The 19,863-nt window shown below is 45.7% G+C and overlaps 1 protein-coding gene across 3 annotated transcripts in view; it reads right to left on the bottom strand.

The window, feature by feature from the left end:
* Positions 1 to 19,863, bottom strand: part of LOC124003001 (rho guanine nucleotide exchange factor 3-like) — a 137,967-nt gene that overhangs the window by 70,441 nt on the left and 47,663 nt on the right. For 2 of the 3 annotated variants that reach the window (XM_046310891.1, XM_046310894.1), the window contains exon 3: positions 3,498 to 3,557. In XM_046310891.1, the coding sequence (XP_046166847.1) occupies positions 3,498 to 3,557 (60 nt within the window). Of the gene's footprint in view, positions 1 to 3,497; positions 3,558 to 12,195; positions 12,365 to 19,863 lie in introns of those variants that run through there. The other variant, XM_046310893.1, reaches the window with a different exon arrangement.

Here is a 19,863-nt window from a genome sequence, read left to right as displayed (position 1 = left end):
GGCCCCCAGGTTAACCTCGATTTATGTCTGTCTCACGTTCATTCCAATAGCCGAGTGAAAACCAGACTTGGTAGTGTGGCAAAACAAGATGAGGGTCAAATCAACAACTAAGACATTTTGCCCTTTTCCTCAAAGAGTGGTTGAATACCTTTCACATATCTAGCTATGATCTGGAATACACAGATCTACAGAACAAGATCACTGACGTGTGCTGTTGTTGAACCCTGCAAATAAGGTTTGTCGCAAAGTTCTACATGTTGTAGCAATTCGGGACGCATCAAGAAAGCTTCCATAGGGGTGCGCTTATCCATTTTATCAGCATTATTTTTTGTTACAATATATAGACTCCTATAAATAGAGAGGAGCGTCCTATTTATTTTATTCAATGACGACTTAGGAACAGTGGGTTAACTGCCTGTTCAGGGGCAGAACGACAGATTTGTACCTTGTCAGCTCGGGGTTTGAACTTGCAACCTTCCAGTTACTTGTCCAACGCTCTAACCACTAGGCTACCCTGCCGCCCCGGAATACACGTCACTTTGGTTTAGAAGCATCAAATCAAATTTAAAAAATCTAATCCAATTTTATTACATATATTTAGCAGATGTTATTGCAGGTGTAGCGAAATGCTTGTGTTCCTAGCTCCAGCAGTGCACACATCCCATCTGGCCCTGCTATCGTTAACAAGTGTACAGCCTATTACGACAATCCACAGCATGTTGTTGTTATTGTAGATTTACCGTTGAGTCGCTTGATAGCGATCAATAGGTTCCTCAGCAGAAGGAAAAGCAGTGAGAAACAATAGTTGGCCTCCTTTTCCAGTGGTCCCCTGCCAGCGGAGCCTTGGCCTTGTCGATACGAGGCCTGGCCATTGTGTGAGCCCGACCAGGCCAGTTAGTCAGTCAGTCACACTGCTGAACACAGGCCAAACAGGCAAGTGGCACCATATCACCTCCCTACCCTTAGCCCTGGCTGTAGTACTGGTTCTAGACTATCCCTGCCCTTACCCCTGGCTGTAGTACTGGTTCTAGACTATCCCTGCCCTTACCCCTGGCTGTAGTACTGGTTCTAGACTATCCCTACCCCCCTGGCTGTACCCCTGGCTGTAGTACTGGCTCTAGACTATCCCTACCCTTACCCCTGGCTGTAGTACTGGCTCTAGACTATCCCTACCCTTACCCCTGGCTGTAGTACTGGTTCTAGACTATCCCTACCCTTACCCCTGGCTGTAGTACTGGCTCTAGACTATCCCTGCCCTTACCCCTGACTGTAGTACTGGCTCTAGACTATCCCTACCCTTACCCCTGGCTGTAGTACTGGCTCTAGACTATCCCTACCCTTACCCCTGGCTGTAGTACTGGCTCTAGACTATCCCTACCCTTACCCCTGCCTGTAGTACTGGCTCTAGACTATCCCTGCCCTTACCCCTGGCTGTAGTACTGGCTCTAGACTATCCCTACCCTTACCCCTGGCTGTAGTACTGGCTCTAGACTATCCCTACCCTTACCCCTGCCTGTAGTACTGGCTCTAGACTATCCCTGCCCTTACCCCTGGCTGTAGTAATGGCTCTAGACTATCCCTGCCCTTACCCCTGGCTGTAGTACTGGCTCTAGACTATCCCTACCCTTACCCCTGGCTGTAGTACTGGCTCTAGACTATCCCTACCCTTACCCCTGGCTGTAGTACTGGCTCTAGACTACCCCTACCCTTACCCCTGGCTGTAGTACTGGCTCTAGACTATCCCTACCCTTACCCCTGGCTGTAGTACTGGCTCTAGACTATCCCTACCCTTACCCCTGCCTGTAGTACTGGCTCTAGACTATCCCTGCCCTTACCCTTGGCTGTAGTACTGGCTCTAGACTATCCCTGCCCTTACCCCTGGCTGTAGTACTGGCTCTAGACTATCCCTGCCCTTACCCCTGGCTGTAGTATTGGCTCTAGACTATCCCTACCCTTACCCCTGGCTGTAGTACTGGCTCTAGACTATCCCTACCCTTACCCCTGGCTGTAGTACTGTCTCTAAACTACCCCTACCCTTACCCCTGGCTGTAGTACTGGCTCTAGACTATCCCTGCCCCTACCCCTGGCTGTAGTACTGGCTCTAGACTATCCCTGCCCCTACCCCTGGCTGTAGTACTGGCTCTAGACTATCCCTGCCCCTACCCCTGGCTGTAGTACTGGCTCTAGACTATCCCTGCCCTTACCCCTGGCTGTAGTACTGGCTCTAGACTATCCCTACCCTTACCCCTGGCTGTAGTACTGGCTCTAGACTACCCCTGCCCTGGCACAAGCTCTGGTCCTGCCCGGTCCTGCCCAGTCCTTCACTCTGCTTGCCATGGACTCCAGTCAAACTAACACGGGGCTAGATTACATTACACAGGACATGGCCTGGCCGTAACTCCTAAAATAATAGTTTACTACTTATCATTGATGTGCTCTTGAATAAAAATGTATGAATTAAAAAATAAAACCTTAATAATAGTAGGAACTGTAGGTAAGGAATGTGTTGACTAGAATACTGAACACAGGTTTGACTGTCTATAGCTAAAGATAATAACACAATGAAGTGTTTACAAGAGAATCCCAAAATAGATTGGATCTATTAGAAACCGTTTGTATCTAAAATAAACAATTAATTCCATGGAGAAATGTTTCCTATTTCTGTCTGACTTTACAACCTGAGTTATATCATTTTAAAACGGTAAAGGGAGGAGTGCTGTTTTAAAAACAATGGTCGGACAAAGACAGTAAAATCACAATGCTCTGCATTGAAACACAACAGTTCCACCTCACATCTGACCTCATACATCCCACACCCAGATCTGTCTTCGCCAGTTCTGGACCTGTCAATCAACTGACACCCCACCCAGATACACTCACAGCTTCCATTATCACCCAGATCTGCTGCCTCTACACTTTAAAGAGGAGCGAAGTAGAAAAACACATTGAAGTAGATTCCACATGGTTGGTTTTGTGTTTGGACACGCTCAATGTATGCTGTGGAAACAGCCAACAGCCAACAGCCAACAGCCAACAGCCAACAGCCAACAGCCAACAGCCAACAGCCAACAGCCAACAGCCAACAGCCAACAGCCAACAGCCAACAGCCAACAGCCAACAGCCAACAGCCAACAGCCAACAGCCAACAGCCAACAGCCAACAGCCAACAGCCAACAGCCAACAGCCAACAGCCAACACAAGTTCAAGGCATATACTGTATTGTAACTTATCACTGATGCCATGAAGCATTTTTTTTGTTGCTATTTAAAAAAAAACTATTTTGTTCTTTGACTGAGCTACACACTGTCTGGTGTGTCAAGGTGTCTTCAGTCTTGTCTTTGAAAATAAAGCTCCGGAGCATTTGACGTTGTTGTTTAGAATCTCACTTATCGGTAAGGGGAGGAGAGATGGGAGCTACCATACAAAGGTGTTTAAGACAGCGATAGAGTGGAGGAGGAGGGGTGAAGACAAAGCCAGTGTTCTGAATCTGTACTCACGTTGATGTCCAGACTGCACAGGCTGAGAGAGTCCACATCCCTCATCTGTTTCCTCTTCTTCTGTAAACACACAATAACAACACAAAGGGGGAGTTTTAGGGACAACATTGAAGTTAAGTAACACGAGAGCAACTGAATTAAAGTAATTTACTACCTCACACAGTTGCTAAGCTACAGGTTGACCTATGAAAAGCAAAAAGGGTTTCTAACCTTTAGGGTCTTTCGTGATTGATAAAGATTAAATGAAGGTATGGAGGCTATGAGGCCAGTGAGAAGAAGAGGTACAGCCTCTTTCTATATGGAGGCTATGAGGCCAGTGAGAAGAAGAGGTACAGCCTCTTTCTATATGGAGGCTATGAGGCCAGTGAGAAGAAGAGGTACAGCCTCTTTCTATTCTATATGGAGGCTATGAGGCCAGTGAGAAGAAGAGGTACAGTCTCTTTCTATATGGAGGCTATGAGGCCAGTGAGAAGAAGAGGTACAGCCTCTTTCTATTCTATATGGAGGCTATGAGGCCAGTGAGAAGAAGAGGTACAGTCTCTTTCGATATGGAGGCTAAGATGGCCAGTGAGAAGAAGAGGTACAGCCTCTTTCTATATGGAGGCTATGAGGCCAGTGAGAAGAAGAGGTACAGTCCTCTTTCTATATGGAGGCTATGAGGCCAGTGAGAAGAAGAGGTACAGTCTCTTTCTATATGGAGGCTATGAGGCCAGTGAGAAGAAGAGGTACAGCCTCTTTCTATATGGAGGCTATGAGGCCAGTGAGAAGAAGAGGTACAGCCTATTTCTATTCTATATGGAGGCTATGAGGCCAGTGAGAAGAAGAGATACAGTCTCTTTCGATATGGAGGCTAAGATGGCCAGTGAGAAGAAGAGGTACAGCCTCTTTCTATATGGAGGCTATGAGGCCAGTGAGAAGAAGAGGTACAGCCTCTTTCTATATGGAGGCTATGAGGCCAGTGAGAAGAAGAGGTACAGCCTCTTTCTATATGGAGGCTATGAGACCAGTGAGAAGAAGAGGTAGTCTCTTTCTATATGGAGGCTATGAGGCCAGTGAGAAGAAGAGGTACAGCCTCTTTCTATTCTATATGGAGGCTGAGACCAGTGAGAAGAAGAGTTACAGCCTCTTTCTATATGGAGGCTATGAGGCCAGTGAGAAGAAGAGGTACAGTCTCTTTCTATATGGAGACTATGAGGCCAGTGAGAAGAAGAGGTACAGTCTCTTTCTATATGGAGGCTATGAGGCCAGTGAGAAGAAGAGGTACTGCATCTTTCTATTCTATATGGAGGCTATGAGGCCAGTGAGAAGAAGAGGTACAGCCTCTTTCTATATGGAGGCTATGATACCAGTGAGAAGAAGAGGTACAGCCTCTTTCTATATGGAGGCTATGAGGCCAGTGAGAAGAAGAGGTACAGCCTATTCCTATATTTTTCATTCTCCGATTCAGAGTTTCGATAGGAATGAAACATCCATGTGCCTCAGGCTAACAGAAATCCAGCATACAGTAAGCCAATCACTGGTGCACTTAATAGTTGGCTCTTCCCCAACCATTTTAGTAGATAAACTAGGCTGCTATATTTACGGGCCGAGCAGCAGTTAGTCTAAATGGATTCCATCCGCCGTTTCCTTCTACTTGGCATTGTATTCTCCACAGGCTGTAGTGTGTTATTATTGTTGCCCTATAACAGTTTAATTTCCATGACAACAAGCGTTCTCCAGCTTGCCTACCAGGGCTTCTCTGAGGTCAGGGAGAGCAGTTGAACAATGTATGTAATGGAACACAGGAAGCACAGAGAGAAAGATGAATTATGTATGTGAACTCAGTGCAACACGGTACACACTCAGGTTGTACAACTGATGTATATTTGGCCTGAAACAACGGAGTTTGTCCTCACAAAAATCTCTCCGAAAAGCTTGTGTATTGTCTCCACAACGTCTCCACAGACGCACACACATTGTCTGGAGCTGAGCTGAACACAACAATGACACATCCTTCCTACTTTAAACAGAACATCACAACACACTCCAACGGATCTTCTCGAGCTGAACAATGGGGAACATGGAGCACAACGCAGACAGGTGTGTTGTTTGGAGCGAGTTACATACTGTATGGAAGCCTTATGCAAATAGTCTTGGTAGCACAGACGTATCTAAACACTTACAGTGAGCTCCAAAAGTATTGGGCCCGTGATCATTTTGTTGTTTTGGCTCTGTACTCCAGCACTTTGGATTTGAAATGATACAATGACGACGAGGGTAGTTCAGTAAAAAATGACAGCACTTTTTTTACATAGTCCCCCATTTTAGGGGACCAAAAGTATTGGGACAATTTCATGTGTATTAAAGTAGTCAAAATGTAGCATTTGGTCCCATGTTCCTAGTGCGCAATGATTACATGAAGCTTGTGACTACACAAACTTGTTGGATGCATTTGCTGTTTGTTTTGGTTGTGTTTCAGATTATTTTGTGCCCAATAGAAATGGATTTAATATTGGAGTCACTTTTATTGTAAATAAGAATAGAATTTGTTTCTAAACACTTCTACATTAACGTGGACGCTACCATGGTTACGGATAGTCCTGAATGGATCGTGAATAATGATGAGTGAGAATGTATGTTACACATGATGAAAAGGCGTTTCTTAACAGGATATGACTGGCACCCTTTAGTTCTACCATAGTTTCTGGAGATAACGTTTTCCGGTAAACTGACTACTCTAAGTCATCGTTATTTGAAATCTTATTAAGCATTCAGAGAAACACAACTGGTTCGTCTGAAAGGAAACCAGTCATAGTTCACAGAACTGAAATATTCACTTCCAATTGATAGTGAATCTTTACAGTGCTTTATCTTACAATGAACATTTCTTCATTAACATTAGAGTGACAGATCTATATTGAAGATATTGATATATATACAGTTAGTTTGCAGAGACATTCTGACATGGATAGTACGATGAAGCCTGGAGTCAACAACTCAGCAGCATCACCCCTTTTCATCATTTCCATCACCACCCCATTCTCCATCACCAACCCCCTTCTCTTCTCCATCACCATCCCCCTTCACTTCTCTTCTCCATCACCATCCCCCTTCTCTTCTCCATCACCATCCCCCTGCCCTTCTCCATCACCAACCCCCTTCCCTTCCTTTCTCCATCACCAACCCCTTCCCTTCTCCATTACCAACCCCCTTCCCTTCTCCATCACCAAACCCCTTCCCTTCTCCATCACCAAACCCCTTCCTTTCTCCATCACCAACCCCCTTCCCTTCTCCATCACCAACCCCCTTCTCTTCTCCATCACCAACCCCCTTCTCTTCTCCATCACCACCCCCTGCCCTTTTCTTCTCCATCACCAACCTCCTTCTCTTCTCCATTACCAACCCCTTCCCTTCTCCATTACCAACCCCCTTCCCTTCTCCATTACCAACCCCTTCCCTTTCCTTCTCCGTCACCAACCCCTTCCCTTCCCCATCACCAACCCCCTGCCCTTCTCCATTGCCAACCCCCTTCCCTTCTCCATCACCAACCCCTTCCCTTCTCCATCACCAACCCCCTTCCCTTCTCCATCACCAACCCCTTCCCTTCTCCATCACCAACCCCCTTCTCTTCTCCATCACCATCCCCCTTCCCTTCTCCATCACCAAACCCATTCCTTTCTCATCACCAAACCCCTTCCTTTCTCCATCACCAACCTCCTTCCCTTCTCCATCACCAACCACCTTCTCTCCATCATCACCAACCCCCTTCCTTCCCTTCTCCATCACCAACCCCTTCTCTTCACCAACCCCCTTCTTCTCCATCACCAACCCCCTTCCTTCTTCTCCATCACCAACCCCTTCTCTTCTCCATTACCAACCCCTTCCCTTCCCTCCTTCTCCATCACCAACCCCTTCCTTTCTCATCACCAAACCCCTTCCTTTCTCCATCACCAACCTCCTTCCCTTCTCCATCACCAACCCCCTGCCCTTCTCCATCACCAACCCCTGCCCTTCTTCATCACCAACCCCTCACTTCTCCATCACCAACCTTTCCCTTCTCCATCACCAACCACCTTCCCTTCTCCATTACCAACCCCCTTCCTTCTCCATTACCAACCCCCTTCCCTTTCCTTCTCCATCACCAACCCCTTCTCTTCTCCATCACCACCCCCTGCCCTTTTCGTCTCCATCACCAACCCCTTCCCTTCTCCATTACCAACCCCTTCCCTTCTCCATTACCAACCCCTTCCCTTTCCTTCTCCGTCACCAACCCCCTTCCCTTCTCCATCACCAACCCCTGCCCTTCTCCATCACCAACCCCTTCCCTTCTCCATCACCAACCCCATCACCAACCCCTTCCCTTCTCCATCACCAACCCCCTTCCCTTCTCCATCACCAACCCCTTCCCTTCTCCATCACCAACCCCTTCTCTTCTCCATCACCAAACCCCTTCCTTTCTCATCACCAAACCCCTTCCTTTCTCATCACCAACCCCTTCCCTTCTCCATTACCAACCCCTTCCCTTCTCCATTACCAACCCCCTTCCCTTCTCCATTACCAACCCCTTCCCTTCTCCATTACCAACCCCTTCCCTTCTCCATCACCAACCCCTTCCCTTCTCCATCACCAACCCCTTCCCTTCTCCATCACCAACCCCTTCCCCATCACCAACCCCCTTCTCTTCTCCATCACCATCCCCCTTCCCTTCCCCATCACCAAACCCCTTCCTTTCTCATCACCAAACCCCTTCCTTTCTCCATCACCAACCTCCTTCCCTTCTCCATCACCAACCACCTTCCCTTCTCCATCACCAACCACCTTCCCTTCTCCATTACCAACCCCTTCCCTTCTCCATTACCAGCCCCCTTCCCTTCCCTTCTCCATCACCAACCCCTTCTCTTCTCCATCACCAACCCCCTTCCCTTTCCTTCTCCATCACCAACCCCCTTTTCTTCTCCATCACCAAACCCCTTTTCTTCTCCATCACCAAACCCCTTCCTTTCTCATCACCAAACCCCTTCCTTTCTCCATCACCAACCACCTTCCCTTCTCCATTACCAACCCCTTCCCTTCTCCATTACCAACCCCTTCCCTTCTCCATTACCAACCCCCTTCCTTCTCCATCACCAACCCCCTTCCATTCCTTCTCCATCACCAAACCCCTTCCTTTCTCCATCACCAACCCCTTCCCTTCTCCATCACCAACCCCTGCCCTTCTCCATCACCAACCCCTGCCCTTCTCCATCACCAACCCCTTCCCTTCTCCATCACCAACCACCTTCCCTTCTCCATTACCAACCCCCTTCCCTTCTCCATTACCAACCCCCTTCCCTTTCCTTCTCCATCACCAACCCCCTTCTCTTCTCCATCACCACCCCCTGCCCTTTTCGTCTCCATCACCAACCCCCTTCTCTTCTCCATTACCAACCCCTTCCCTTCTCCATTACCAACCCCTTCCCTTTCTTCTCCATTACCAACCCCTTCCCTTCTCCATCACCAACCCCTGCCCTTCTCCATCACCAACCCCTTCCCTTCTCCATCACCAACCCCATCACCAACCCCTTCCCTTCTCCATCACCAACCCCTTCCCTTCTCCATCACCAACCCCCTTCTCTTCTCCATCACCAACCCCCTTCCTTTCTCCATCACCAACCCCCCTTCTCTTCTCCATCACCAACCCCCTTCCTTTCTCCATCACCAAACCCCTTCCCTTCTCCATCACCAACCCCCTTCCCTTCTCCATCACCAACCCCCTTCCCTTCTCCATCACCAACCCCCTTCCCTTCTCCATCACCAACCCCTTCCCTTCTCCATCACCAACCCCTTCCCTTCTCCATCACCAACCCCCTTCCCCATCACCAACCCCCTTCTCTTCTCCATCACCATCCCCCTTCCCTTCTCCATCACCAAACCCCTTCCTTTCTCATCACCAAACCCCTTCCTTTCTCCATCACCAACCTCCTTCCCTTCTCCATCACCAACCACCTTCCCTTCTCCATCACCAACCACCTTCCCTTCTCCATTACCAACCCCTTCCCTTCTCCATTACCAGCCCCCTTCCCTTCCCTTCTCCATCACCAACCCCTCTTCTCCATCACTTCTCCATTCCAACCAACCCCCTTCCCTTTCCTTCTCCATCACCAACCCCTTTTCTTCTCCATCACCAAACCCCTTCCTTCTCCATCACCAAACCCCTTCCTTTCTCCATCACCAACCTCCTTCCTTCTCCATCACCAACCACCTTCCCTTCTCCATCACCAACCACCTTCCCTTCTCCATTACCAACCCCCTTCCCTTTCTCCATCACCAACCCCCTTCCCTTCCCTTCTCCATCACCAAACCCCTTCCTTTCTCCATCACCAACCCCTTCCCTTCTCCATCACCAAACCCCTTCCCTTCTCCATCACCAAACCCCTTCCCTTCTCCATCACCAACCCCCTTCCTTTCTCCATCACCAACCCCCTGCCCTTCTCCATCACCAACCCCCTGCCCTTCTCCATCACCAACCCCCTGCCCTTCTCCATTACCAACCCCCTGCCCTTCTCCATCACCAACCCCTGCCCTTCTCCATCACCAACCCCCTGCCCTTCTCCATCACCAACCCCTGCCCTTCTCCATCACCAACCCCCTGCCCTTCTCCATCACCAACCCCTTCCCTTCTCTATCACCAAACCCCTTCCCATCTCCATCACCAATCCCCTGCCCTTCTCCATCACCAACCCCCTTCCCTTCTCTATCACCAAACCCCTTCCCTTCTCCATCACCAACCCCTGCCCTTCTCCATCACCAACCCCCTTCCCTTCTCTACCACCAACCCCCTTCCCTTCTCTACCACCAACCCCCTGCCCTTCTCTACCACCAACCCCTTCCCTTCTCCATCACCAACCCCTTCCCTTCTCCATCACCCCCTTCCCTTCTCCATCACCAACCCCCTTCCCTTCTCCATCACCCCTTCCCTTCTCCATCACCAACCCCTTCCCTTCTCCATCACCCCCTTCCCTTCCCTTCTCCATCACCAACCCCCTGCCCTCCTCCATCACCAACCCCTTCCCTTCTCCATCACCCCCTTCCCTTCTCCATCACCAACCCCTTGCCCTTCTCCATCACCAACCCCCTGCCCTTTCCATCACCAACCCCTTCCCTTCTCCATCACCAACCCCTTCCCTTCTCCATCACCAACCCCTTCCCTTCTCCATCACCAACCCCCTTCCCTTCTCCATCACCAACCCCTTCCCTTCCCTTCTCCATCACCAACCAACCTGCCCTTTTCCATCACCAACCAACCTGCCCTTTTCCATCACCAACCCCCTGCCCTTTTCCAGTGCAACAAGCCCTACAACCCCCAGCCCCCATCTCGTAGACCAACACCAGGTATAAATAAATCATTTTCTTCCCCTGGAAAGAATCATACATAAAGAACATGTTAACTCAGTGTCAAAACGTTTCACTAGTTTATATTCACTCAGCCTAGTTCACATTAAGGCTTCACTCAGCCTAGTTCACATTAAGTCTTCACTCAGCCTAGTTCACATTAAGGCTTCACTCAGCCTAGTTCACATTAAGTCTTCACTCAGCCTAGTTCACATTAAGGCTTCACTCAGCCTAGTTCACATTAAGTCTTCACTCAGCCTAGTTCACATTAAGGCAAGTCTTTGCTCTAGAGGCACAGCAGGTGCAGCCGATCCAGAGAACATGAAACACTTTGTGTAAAGAGTGACAGGTGACGAGTCCCCCTGCACGTGCACACACACACACACACACACACACACACACACACACACACACACACACACACACACACACACACACACACACACACACACACACACACACACACACACACACACACACACACACACACACACACACACACACACACACACACACACAGATCATTGAGTGCATGGGGACACAACAGATGGTGACTAGCTCTCTGTTTGACTATACAGTGAAACTACCTCTGTTTCCTCCAGACCAGAGGATGTTGTGAAGACCTGTTCATCTCACTAATATGTGACAGGTCTGTCCTAAAATGTAGTAAGTAGTGTGTGATTGGACAACGCAAACATTTGTTTTGCATAACCTACTAATAGAACATTACAGATGATGTTCAAAATGTAATAAAGAATATTATACCTTGAGACAATAATTATTGTGGCTGTTTATGCATTCCCTTAGCTAAGCAGGATAAAGTACTACTAACATTGCCTGATTATTGGCTTCCAACAGGTTATGCAATTCAACTATCACTTAACTTGTAATGCAGGCTGAAACAGATAAATATAAAATATATGGTAATTTCAGGGCTGGTAGGATTCTCACTATAACTATCCTCCAGAGCAGGGTTGGTAGGACTCTCACTATAACTATCCTCCAGAGCAGGGTTGGTAACTCTCATCTATCTCCAGAGCAGGGTTGGTAGGACTCTCACTATAACTATCCTCCAGAGCAGGGTTGGTAGGACTCTCACTATAACTATCCTCCAGAGCAGGGTTGGTAGGACTCTCACTATAACTATCCTCCAGAGCAGGGTTGGTAGGACTCTCACTATAACTATCCTCCAGAGCAGGGTTGGTAGGAGCAGGGTTGGTAGGACTCTCAGAGCAGGGTTGGTAGGACTCTCACTATAACTATCCTCCAGAGCAGGGTTGGTAGGACTCTCACTATAACTATCCTCCAGAGCAGGGTTGGTACCTATAAGAGCACTCCTCTTACTCACCTTCTGATGCACAAACAGACAACACCCCATCATGAGGGACCCCTGAGCCGGTTTGTTCCCCAGAGTCCCGTTAACGGTTTCCTTTCCCACTGAGGGCCACTGCTAGCCCAGCCTGTTCTTCAGATAGCCCAGGTCACACAGACTCAGATCTAGTCTGTTCCCACTGCTAGCCCAGCCTGTTCTTCAGATAGCCCAGGTCACACAGACTCAGATCTAGTCTGTTCCCACTGCTAGCCCAGATCCAGCCTGTTCTTCAGATAGCCCAGGTCACACAGACTCAGATCTAGTCTGTTCCCACTGCTAGCCAAGATCCAGCCTGTTCTTCAGATAGCCCAGGTCACACAGACTCAGATCTAGTCTGTTCCCAGGAAACAAGGGTCTCACATCCAGCTTGCTCTTCACACACAGGGTCCACAGAGGTGTGTATGTGCCTGTGTCTGTTTGAGTGTGTGATAGAGAGAGAGCCCCATGCATGAGCGACAGCCAGACGAGGCCGAGTCGCGCTGCTTCACAACAGGATGTAGCGAGAGGAGTAACTGAGCTGATGCTATATCGAGCCTGACGAGTCACAAAGGCCGACAGACCACACAGTTTTTTTCTTCTTCTCGTCCGAAAAGTTAGTGCACCGCCCACCCTTGTGCCCTGCTACCTCTACCCCTGCTACCTCAGACAAACAGACAATGCAGTCTCTGGCCACAGATAAAGAGAGCAATATTAGGGATGCAGTGCTATTGCCCTCTCCTCATGACCATTAGGTTCTGTGGCCCACTTCTCACACCCATTACTGAGGTCAATAAAGAACTGGCAGTACTACATGCCTTAAAAGCTTTATTTCCACTGAAAAAAAATCCATGCTGTTGGAAATGTGTGACAGTGTGAAATACTTTTATAGCCTGCAAACCCATCACATTCAATGTGATCATCTTACTCCATATCAAATCCAATGTATTTCCCCTATGGGAATCAATAAATGTTTTTTTCAATCACTCGTCATTCCAGCCCTGGTGACACAGATAACCTGATAACAACATTGCCCATATTTGGGAAAGAACTGTGCAGTAGATGGTAAAGTATTTAGTTAACTGCCTACAGTACAGTAGGTGTATGACAGGATGTTGTTCACCTAACAGCGTTGCTTGTGAGAACAGGAAGCTAACAGGAAACTAACAGGAATTTAAGACGCTACTGTGAGTCACAACTTCCTGGAAGCATTTCCTGTATTTCCTGAATGCGAGGTGGTGGTGGGGGTTGGGGGGACGGGACGACGACGACACCATAACAGATAGCTAAGACTGATGTCCTCAAGATGCCAGTGGTTGAGACTATACCTTTAACTTTAATAAAGAAAGTATGCCCTAAAAACATGCCCAGTGTAACAGTGTATTACTTTAAGTACGTGTGGATTACATAAACCATCTTGAGACAAGATAAAACAAGAACATGTATAGCTGATTTATAGCCTGCAGTTTGGAGCAATAAAGAGTGACTTTCTCAAAAAACCTGCTTGCTGCAGCAAGACACATTGAGGGTGACACCACGCAGCAAGTACAGTAGTAATCATCTGACAATAACTCACGTTATAAAATACATGTCTGAAATGTGCCCTGAAGGTGCAGTTTCATCCACTTTGAAGTGTTTTACGAACTGCAGTACATGTTCTATTTGAATAACCCCGACTGTAATTAGCATTAATGATGTCGCCACATTGACCTCCTGTTACTTTACGCTTCCATCCAAAATGTTTTATTTAATTCATTTGTTTTATGTTTCATAAGTTGAAAACGTTCTTGTGTTGATCGATATTCTACTTTCATTAGAATTATATTTATATATTTTAAATGCTTCAATCCAATTCCTGTCTGAAAACCTCACTCAAGGTGTTTGCTGATCAATATGAGATTTTGTAGATTTTTGAGCTTAATGCTGTAGCCGACAACGTGTACAGACCACGACATTAGATAACCTCGCTGGAAGCAACATGTTATCATGTTGTCCTAGTCTTGTGGTCCGAGATTACAAGAATACTTTTGAGATTTGCCGCAAGTTACTCTAAAGGTTAGGAGAAGGACAAACAACAGGGCCACACAGTTCAACTGTAGTAAACACGCACGCACGCACGCACGCACACACACACACACACACACACACACACACACACACACACACACACACACACACACACACACACACACACACACACACACACACACACACACACACACACACACACACACGCACACGCACACGCACGCGCGCACGCACGCACACACACACACACACACACACAATCAATTATCCAGGTGCAGGGTGCAAAAGATTTGGGAAAGTGCCAGGTAGAGCCTGACTCTGGACTAGTGGCTGCCAACTCCAGACTGAACACGTCGCCCAGGTGGAATTCCACATGGGGAAAGAAATCCTCAGAGAAAAATAGATAACTGCACCCAGTTAACTGCCCCTGAACAGGCAGTTAACTCACTGTTCCTAGGCCGTCATTGAAAATAAGAATTTGTTCTTAACTGACTTGCCTGGTTAAATCTGCTAAATGACTTAAATGTAAATGTAAATGTAAATAAAGGTTAAAAAAAATATATATATAAAAACATTTTTTAAAACTCTGGTTGAAACATTGCAATGAAGTACAGTACCAGTCAAAGGTTTGGACACGCCTACTCATTCAAGAGTTTTTCTTTATTTACGCTATTTTCTGCATTGTAGAATAATAGTGAAGACATCAAAACTTTGAAATAACATTTATGGAATCACGTAGTAAACCAAAAAAGTGTTAAACAAATCAAAATATATTTTAGATTTGAGATTCTTCAAAGTAGTGTCATGACGTTGGCCTCTTTGGGTATAAAATATTGGTGAAGAATCCAGCTCCGAACTGGTCCGTTTGTTACAACTTGGGGAAGCTCATGGGAGACGGCGTGGCCACATTACCATAACACTGTTTATATAATAGCCTCAGATATGAGGTTTACATCTAATTGTTGTATAAGATGAATGAGTGTGTTTGATGAGAACAAACAGTATTGTTTGTAAAAGTGTGTAATATGATTTTGGACTGAAGGAAAACTCAAAAAGGGGATTGGTGTTAACTAAATCAGAGGTCCACCCCTGAGCCCAGTTAGGGTCAAATGTCCTGGGACAGCCCTTTTCTGCCTTCCGAATCAAACTCCCACTCGGGTTTTCGATCGGCAGACCGAGCTTACTTCAATTATGAGATGGCTAAAGGTTGCAGACCAGGTTTTTCTATAAAAAAAAACACTAAAGGTTGTAGAATCTTTTAACCATACCACGTGGTTAAACTCTTAGACTATCGATACCGACAGAATAAGAACAAGTCTTTGATATGAATTACTAGTCTGCAGCTCGGAATTCGGTATTATTGAACGCGAAGAACGACAACTGCCGAAACATCCATCATTCTATAACGAAACTAATGAATGTCACTCTGAACTATCCACTATAACCACAACAGAGAGAGAGAGAGGGGGGAGAGAGACGGACAATTCTACAAAATAAATGAACTTTTCACCAGCGATCAAGACGACACACTGAGCGTAAATATATATATTGATTGCAGTTGTTCCCGAATGAGTGAGCAAAGGATTAACATTTCAATTGTTATAATCATCATTTTGTAGTGACTTCTTAGTCGACCCCCACTTCCCCTTTTGTCTAACAAGCCGCCATGCCGGTTTAGCCCACTAGGGCACATTCTCCTATCATTTCATGTAACATTTACCTTGTTTGTTTGTTTATGCATTTCTGTGAATTACTTAGTTAGTAATAAAAAAATTATTTAAGACAATTGATGTATGGATGACTCAGTGAAGACTGGGTTCGTGCAGATAACCAACAATTTATGACGTTTGGAATGAGACTAACGTGAGGTAAAGTAAATCATTCATTAATCAGAAGACTATGGATCAGATATGAAAATATTTGAAAAGTTATTTTAGGAAATGATAACTTTGTAATCTGAATATTTTTCCTTGGTGCCCCGACTTCCTAGTAATTATGGTTACATGATTAATCAGTCTAATCGAGTATTACTTAATTACAGAGAATCTTTGATAAAAAAAAACCTATCAGTATTCAGTTAATGATAGTAAAGACACGACAGTAGCCACCCTTTGTCTTGATGACATCTTTGCACACTCTTGACACTCTCTCAACCAGCTTCACCTAGTCTTGTTTCCAACAGTCTTGAAGTAGTTCCCATATATGATGAGCACTTGTTGGCTGCTTTTCCTTCACTCTGCGGTCCAACTCATCCCAAACCATCTCAATTGGGTTGAGCTCGAGTGATTGTGGAGGCTACTTTGAAGAATCTCAAATATAAAATATATTTTGATTTGTTTAACACTTTTTTGGTTACTACATGATTCCATATGTGTTATTTCATAGTTTTGATATCCTCACTATTATTCTACAATGTAGAAATGAGTAAAAACAAGGAAAACCCCTTGAATGAGTCGGTGTGTCCAAACTTTAGACTGTTTATGGTAGCATTCAATCATCTTTATTACACTCGTAGGAACAGGGCAAACCAATGTGTCAGACGAACAAAGTTCCGATAACACTAAAATGAGAGGAAAAATTTAACAAATTGTACAAACTCAGCTATTTATGGGGAAATGGTGCAACCTTTAGCCAGAACAGGCTTCTTTAGTACTCAGTGTCAGTTTAAATGGCGGAGGAGAGAGTTGGTGAGAACAGTAGTGAACATAAATGGCACCCTATTCTCTAGTGCACTATGTAGGGAATAGGGGTGCCATTTGAGATCTCAGTCGTAGCCTCTAAACCTGATCTCCAGGTTGAAGGAACAGAACGTTCATAGCCTGGAGATAAATACATATGATTAATACATCTTGAAACGTGATACAGTGTTGTGTTGGGACAAATAAGATAGCAACACTTCATAATGATTTATTGTAACTCCTTATATTATGAATAATCATGAATAGTAATTTGTATTTAGTGTATGAACTATGCACTACGAATACATTTGGATGGAGATGTGTTATGTGGCTAACAAATCGGAAAACAAGTCAGAGTGAGTTGATGAGTGTGAAAAGGCATCATCTTCCCTCCAGCTCTCCCTGCTATGAAATAACAGACAGACAGACAGAAAGAGGGAGGTAGGAGACAGGGAGGTAGGGAGGACTACTCCCATGTTCTGTGCTGTTCTGTACCAGGAGCCAGGAAAGACTGAAATAAAACATACCCTGTCAGCCAGTCTCTATGGGGGGGATCACACTGCTTCACCAGAGTTGCATTGGCCAATACTAGCATAATATATTGTACGTGTTTTTGTCCAAAGTGAGTCCACATACAGTATTTTTGTATATTACCCCAGTGAGAATTAGAACCCACCACTCTGGTGTTGCTAGTTCCATGCTCTTAATGTTTTATTTTACCAGGCAAGTCAGTTAAGAACAAATTCTTATTTTCAATGACAGCCTAGGAACAGTGGGTTAACTGCCTGTTCAGGCGCAGAACGACAGATTTGTACCTTGTCAGCTCGGGGTTTAAACTCACAACCTTCCGGTTACTAGTCACACGCTCTAACCACTAGGCTACCACTAGGCTACCCTACTTAGCCACACAGGACAACTACAATACAATCCTGTAAATTACAATACATGATAACAATACAGGCAGAAGGTGTGTGATCGCCATCCCCATGAGCGTACCACTCTCCTTCAGGCCGTGGATGAGGCATGCAATGACATCAATCCAGACCAAAGTCAGGCTTGGATTCTCCAAAAGGTTTTTCACTAAGGGGACATGAACACTGAGGACATTCACTGCCATGTTGATGAGACCCAATGGCCAGATTCTCAAGCCAGGCTCGATGCTAACTAGCGCCTGCTGAACATTGTGTTTCTTTCATTAATTTCATTCCTTTCATTTGATTACAATACAGCAACCGTATGTTGTAAATATATCTAAACAGTACATGTATTTTTTGCATCAATAATTGGAAAGATGTCTTCAATGGTCACACCTTTGATCACAAATGGGATAAACATTAACATGTTTGATGGGTCAATTTTGATGGATTGTGCAAGTGTATTTCCTCATTTGAAAACAATACAATGTTCTGTAATTTGCAGTATTTGAGCAAACATTGAAAAGGCAATTTTGAAACATGTATCTTGCATTTATTTTGCTATTGGATTAACTGGTTGCTTAAACAACTACATTGAGAAGATATCATTATGTTGTTTTTTGGTGATCAATGTTCTCATGGTATTTCACAGTACATGTATATTTAGGATAAAGTGTTGTGTGGTGAAAGATGTCTCCAAACAAAATGAATGCACAATAAAATACATGTTACAAGTGTTACCAGTTTGGACTTTTGTACTAAGAGTTTAAAATAGCATCAACAAAAGTATACTATGTGGATGGCCAGCCTGGTCTCATAGACTACAGGTAACATAGTAAACGTAAATCCGAGAACCTCAAAACATCTAAATCATAGTAGGTAGTGGATAATTATTACAAAGGAGGTTTTGAGAGTCTGTAGTGAGAGTCACTGGCATCATGAAGAACCAGACCAGACCAGACAGAGAAGCTCATTCCTCCACTATGATTCAGCTTATTTAAACAGCTATATAGCTAACTACTGCTGGCAGAAGGAAAACAGCTGTTCCTGTTACAGTGTTTAGATAGGATACCTTATCGTAATCTCTCGTCAGGACTTTTGCTTGAGATAGATACAGCATCGCTCAGAGTAGTGGCTAATGCTTTTGTATTCAATTCACACTCAACTTGTCTGTGACCCCGCAGCCAGCCTCGAGCGAGGAAAAACACAACGACAAATTGGTCAGCTTGGTGTGTGTGTGTTTTCTCGTGTGTGTTTTCTCGTGTGTGTGCTGAAGACAAAAGGTTTTGATGGGGAGATGTTGACGTTGTGCTGTCCTTTAGGAGCTGACAGAAACCCCCTCTGCAGCAGGACCAGGTTCATGCATGCACGCGCGCGCACACACACACACACACACACACACACACACACACACACACACACACACACACACACACACACACACACACACACACACACACACACACACACACACACACACACACACACACACACACACACACACACACACACACACACACACACACGTCCAGACCCAGGGGTGGCCTGCCCTGTTGAAATTACACAATGACAAGCAAAAGGGAAACCAAGCCCTTTTCAGTTCAGTTGATAAAGTGGGTAGTGATTCACGCTGGAGAAGGTTAGTGATTCATTTTTATCTCTATTTCTGCTTTTTGTGACTCCTCTCTTTGGCTGGAAAAATGGCTGTGTTTTTCTGTGACTAGGTGCACACCTAACATAATCGCATGGTATGCTTTCGCCGTAAAGCCTTTTTGAAATCGGACACTGTGGTGGGATTAACAACAAGTTTATCTTTAAAATGGTGTAAAATACTTCTATGTTCGAAGAATTTTTATTTATGAGATTTCTGTTGTTTTGAATTTGGCGCCCTGCACTTTCACTGGCTGTTGTCATATCGATCCCGTTAGCGGGATCTAAGCCATAATCAACATGATCATTACACAGGTGCACCTTGTGCTTGGGACAATAAAACATGCAGTTTTGTCACACAACACAATGCCACAGACGTCTGAAGTTTTCAGGGAGCG

This window comes from Oncorhynchus gorbuscha, linkage group LG18 (assembly GCF_021184085.1).
Source record: "Oncorhynchus gorbuscha isolate QuinsamMale2020 ecotype Even-year linkage group LG18, OgorEven_v1.0, whole genome shotgun sequence".
NCBI lineage: Eukaryota > Metazoa > Chordata > Actinopteri > Salmoniformes > Salmonidae > Oncorhynchus > Oncorhynchus gorbuscha.
Note: the sequence above shows the minus strand (reverse complement) of the source record. Positions and strands in the feature narration are given on the sequence as shown.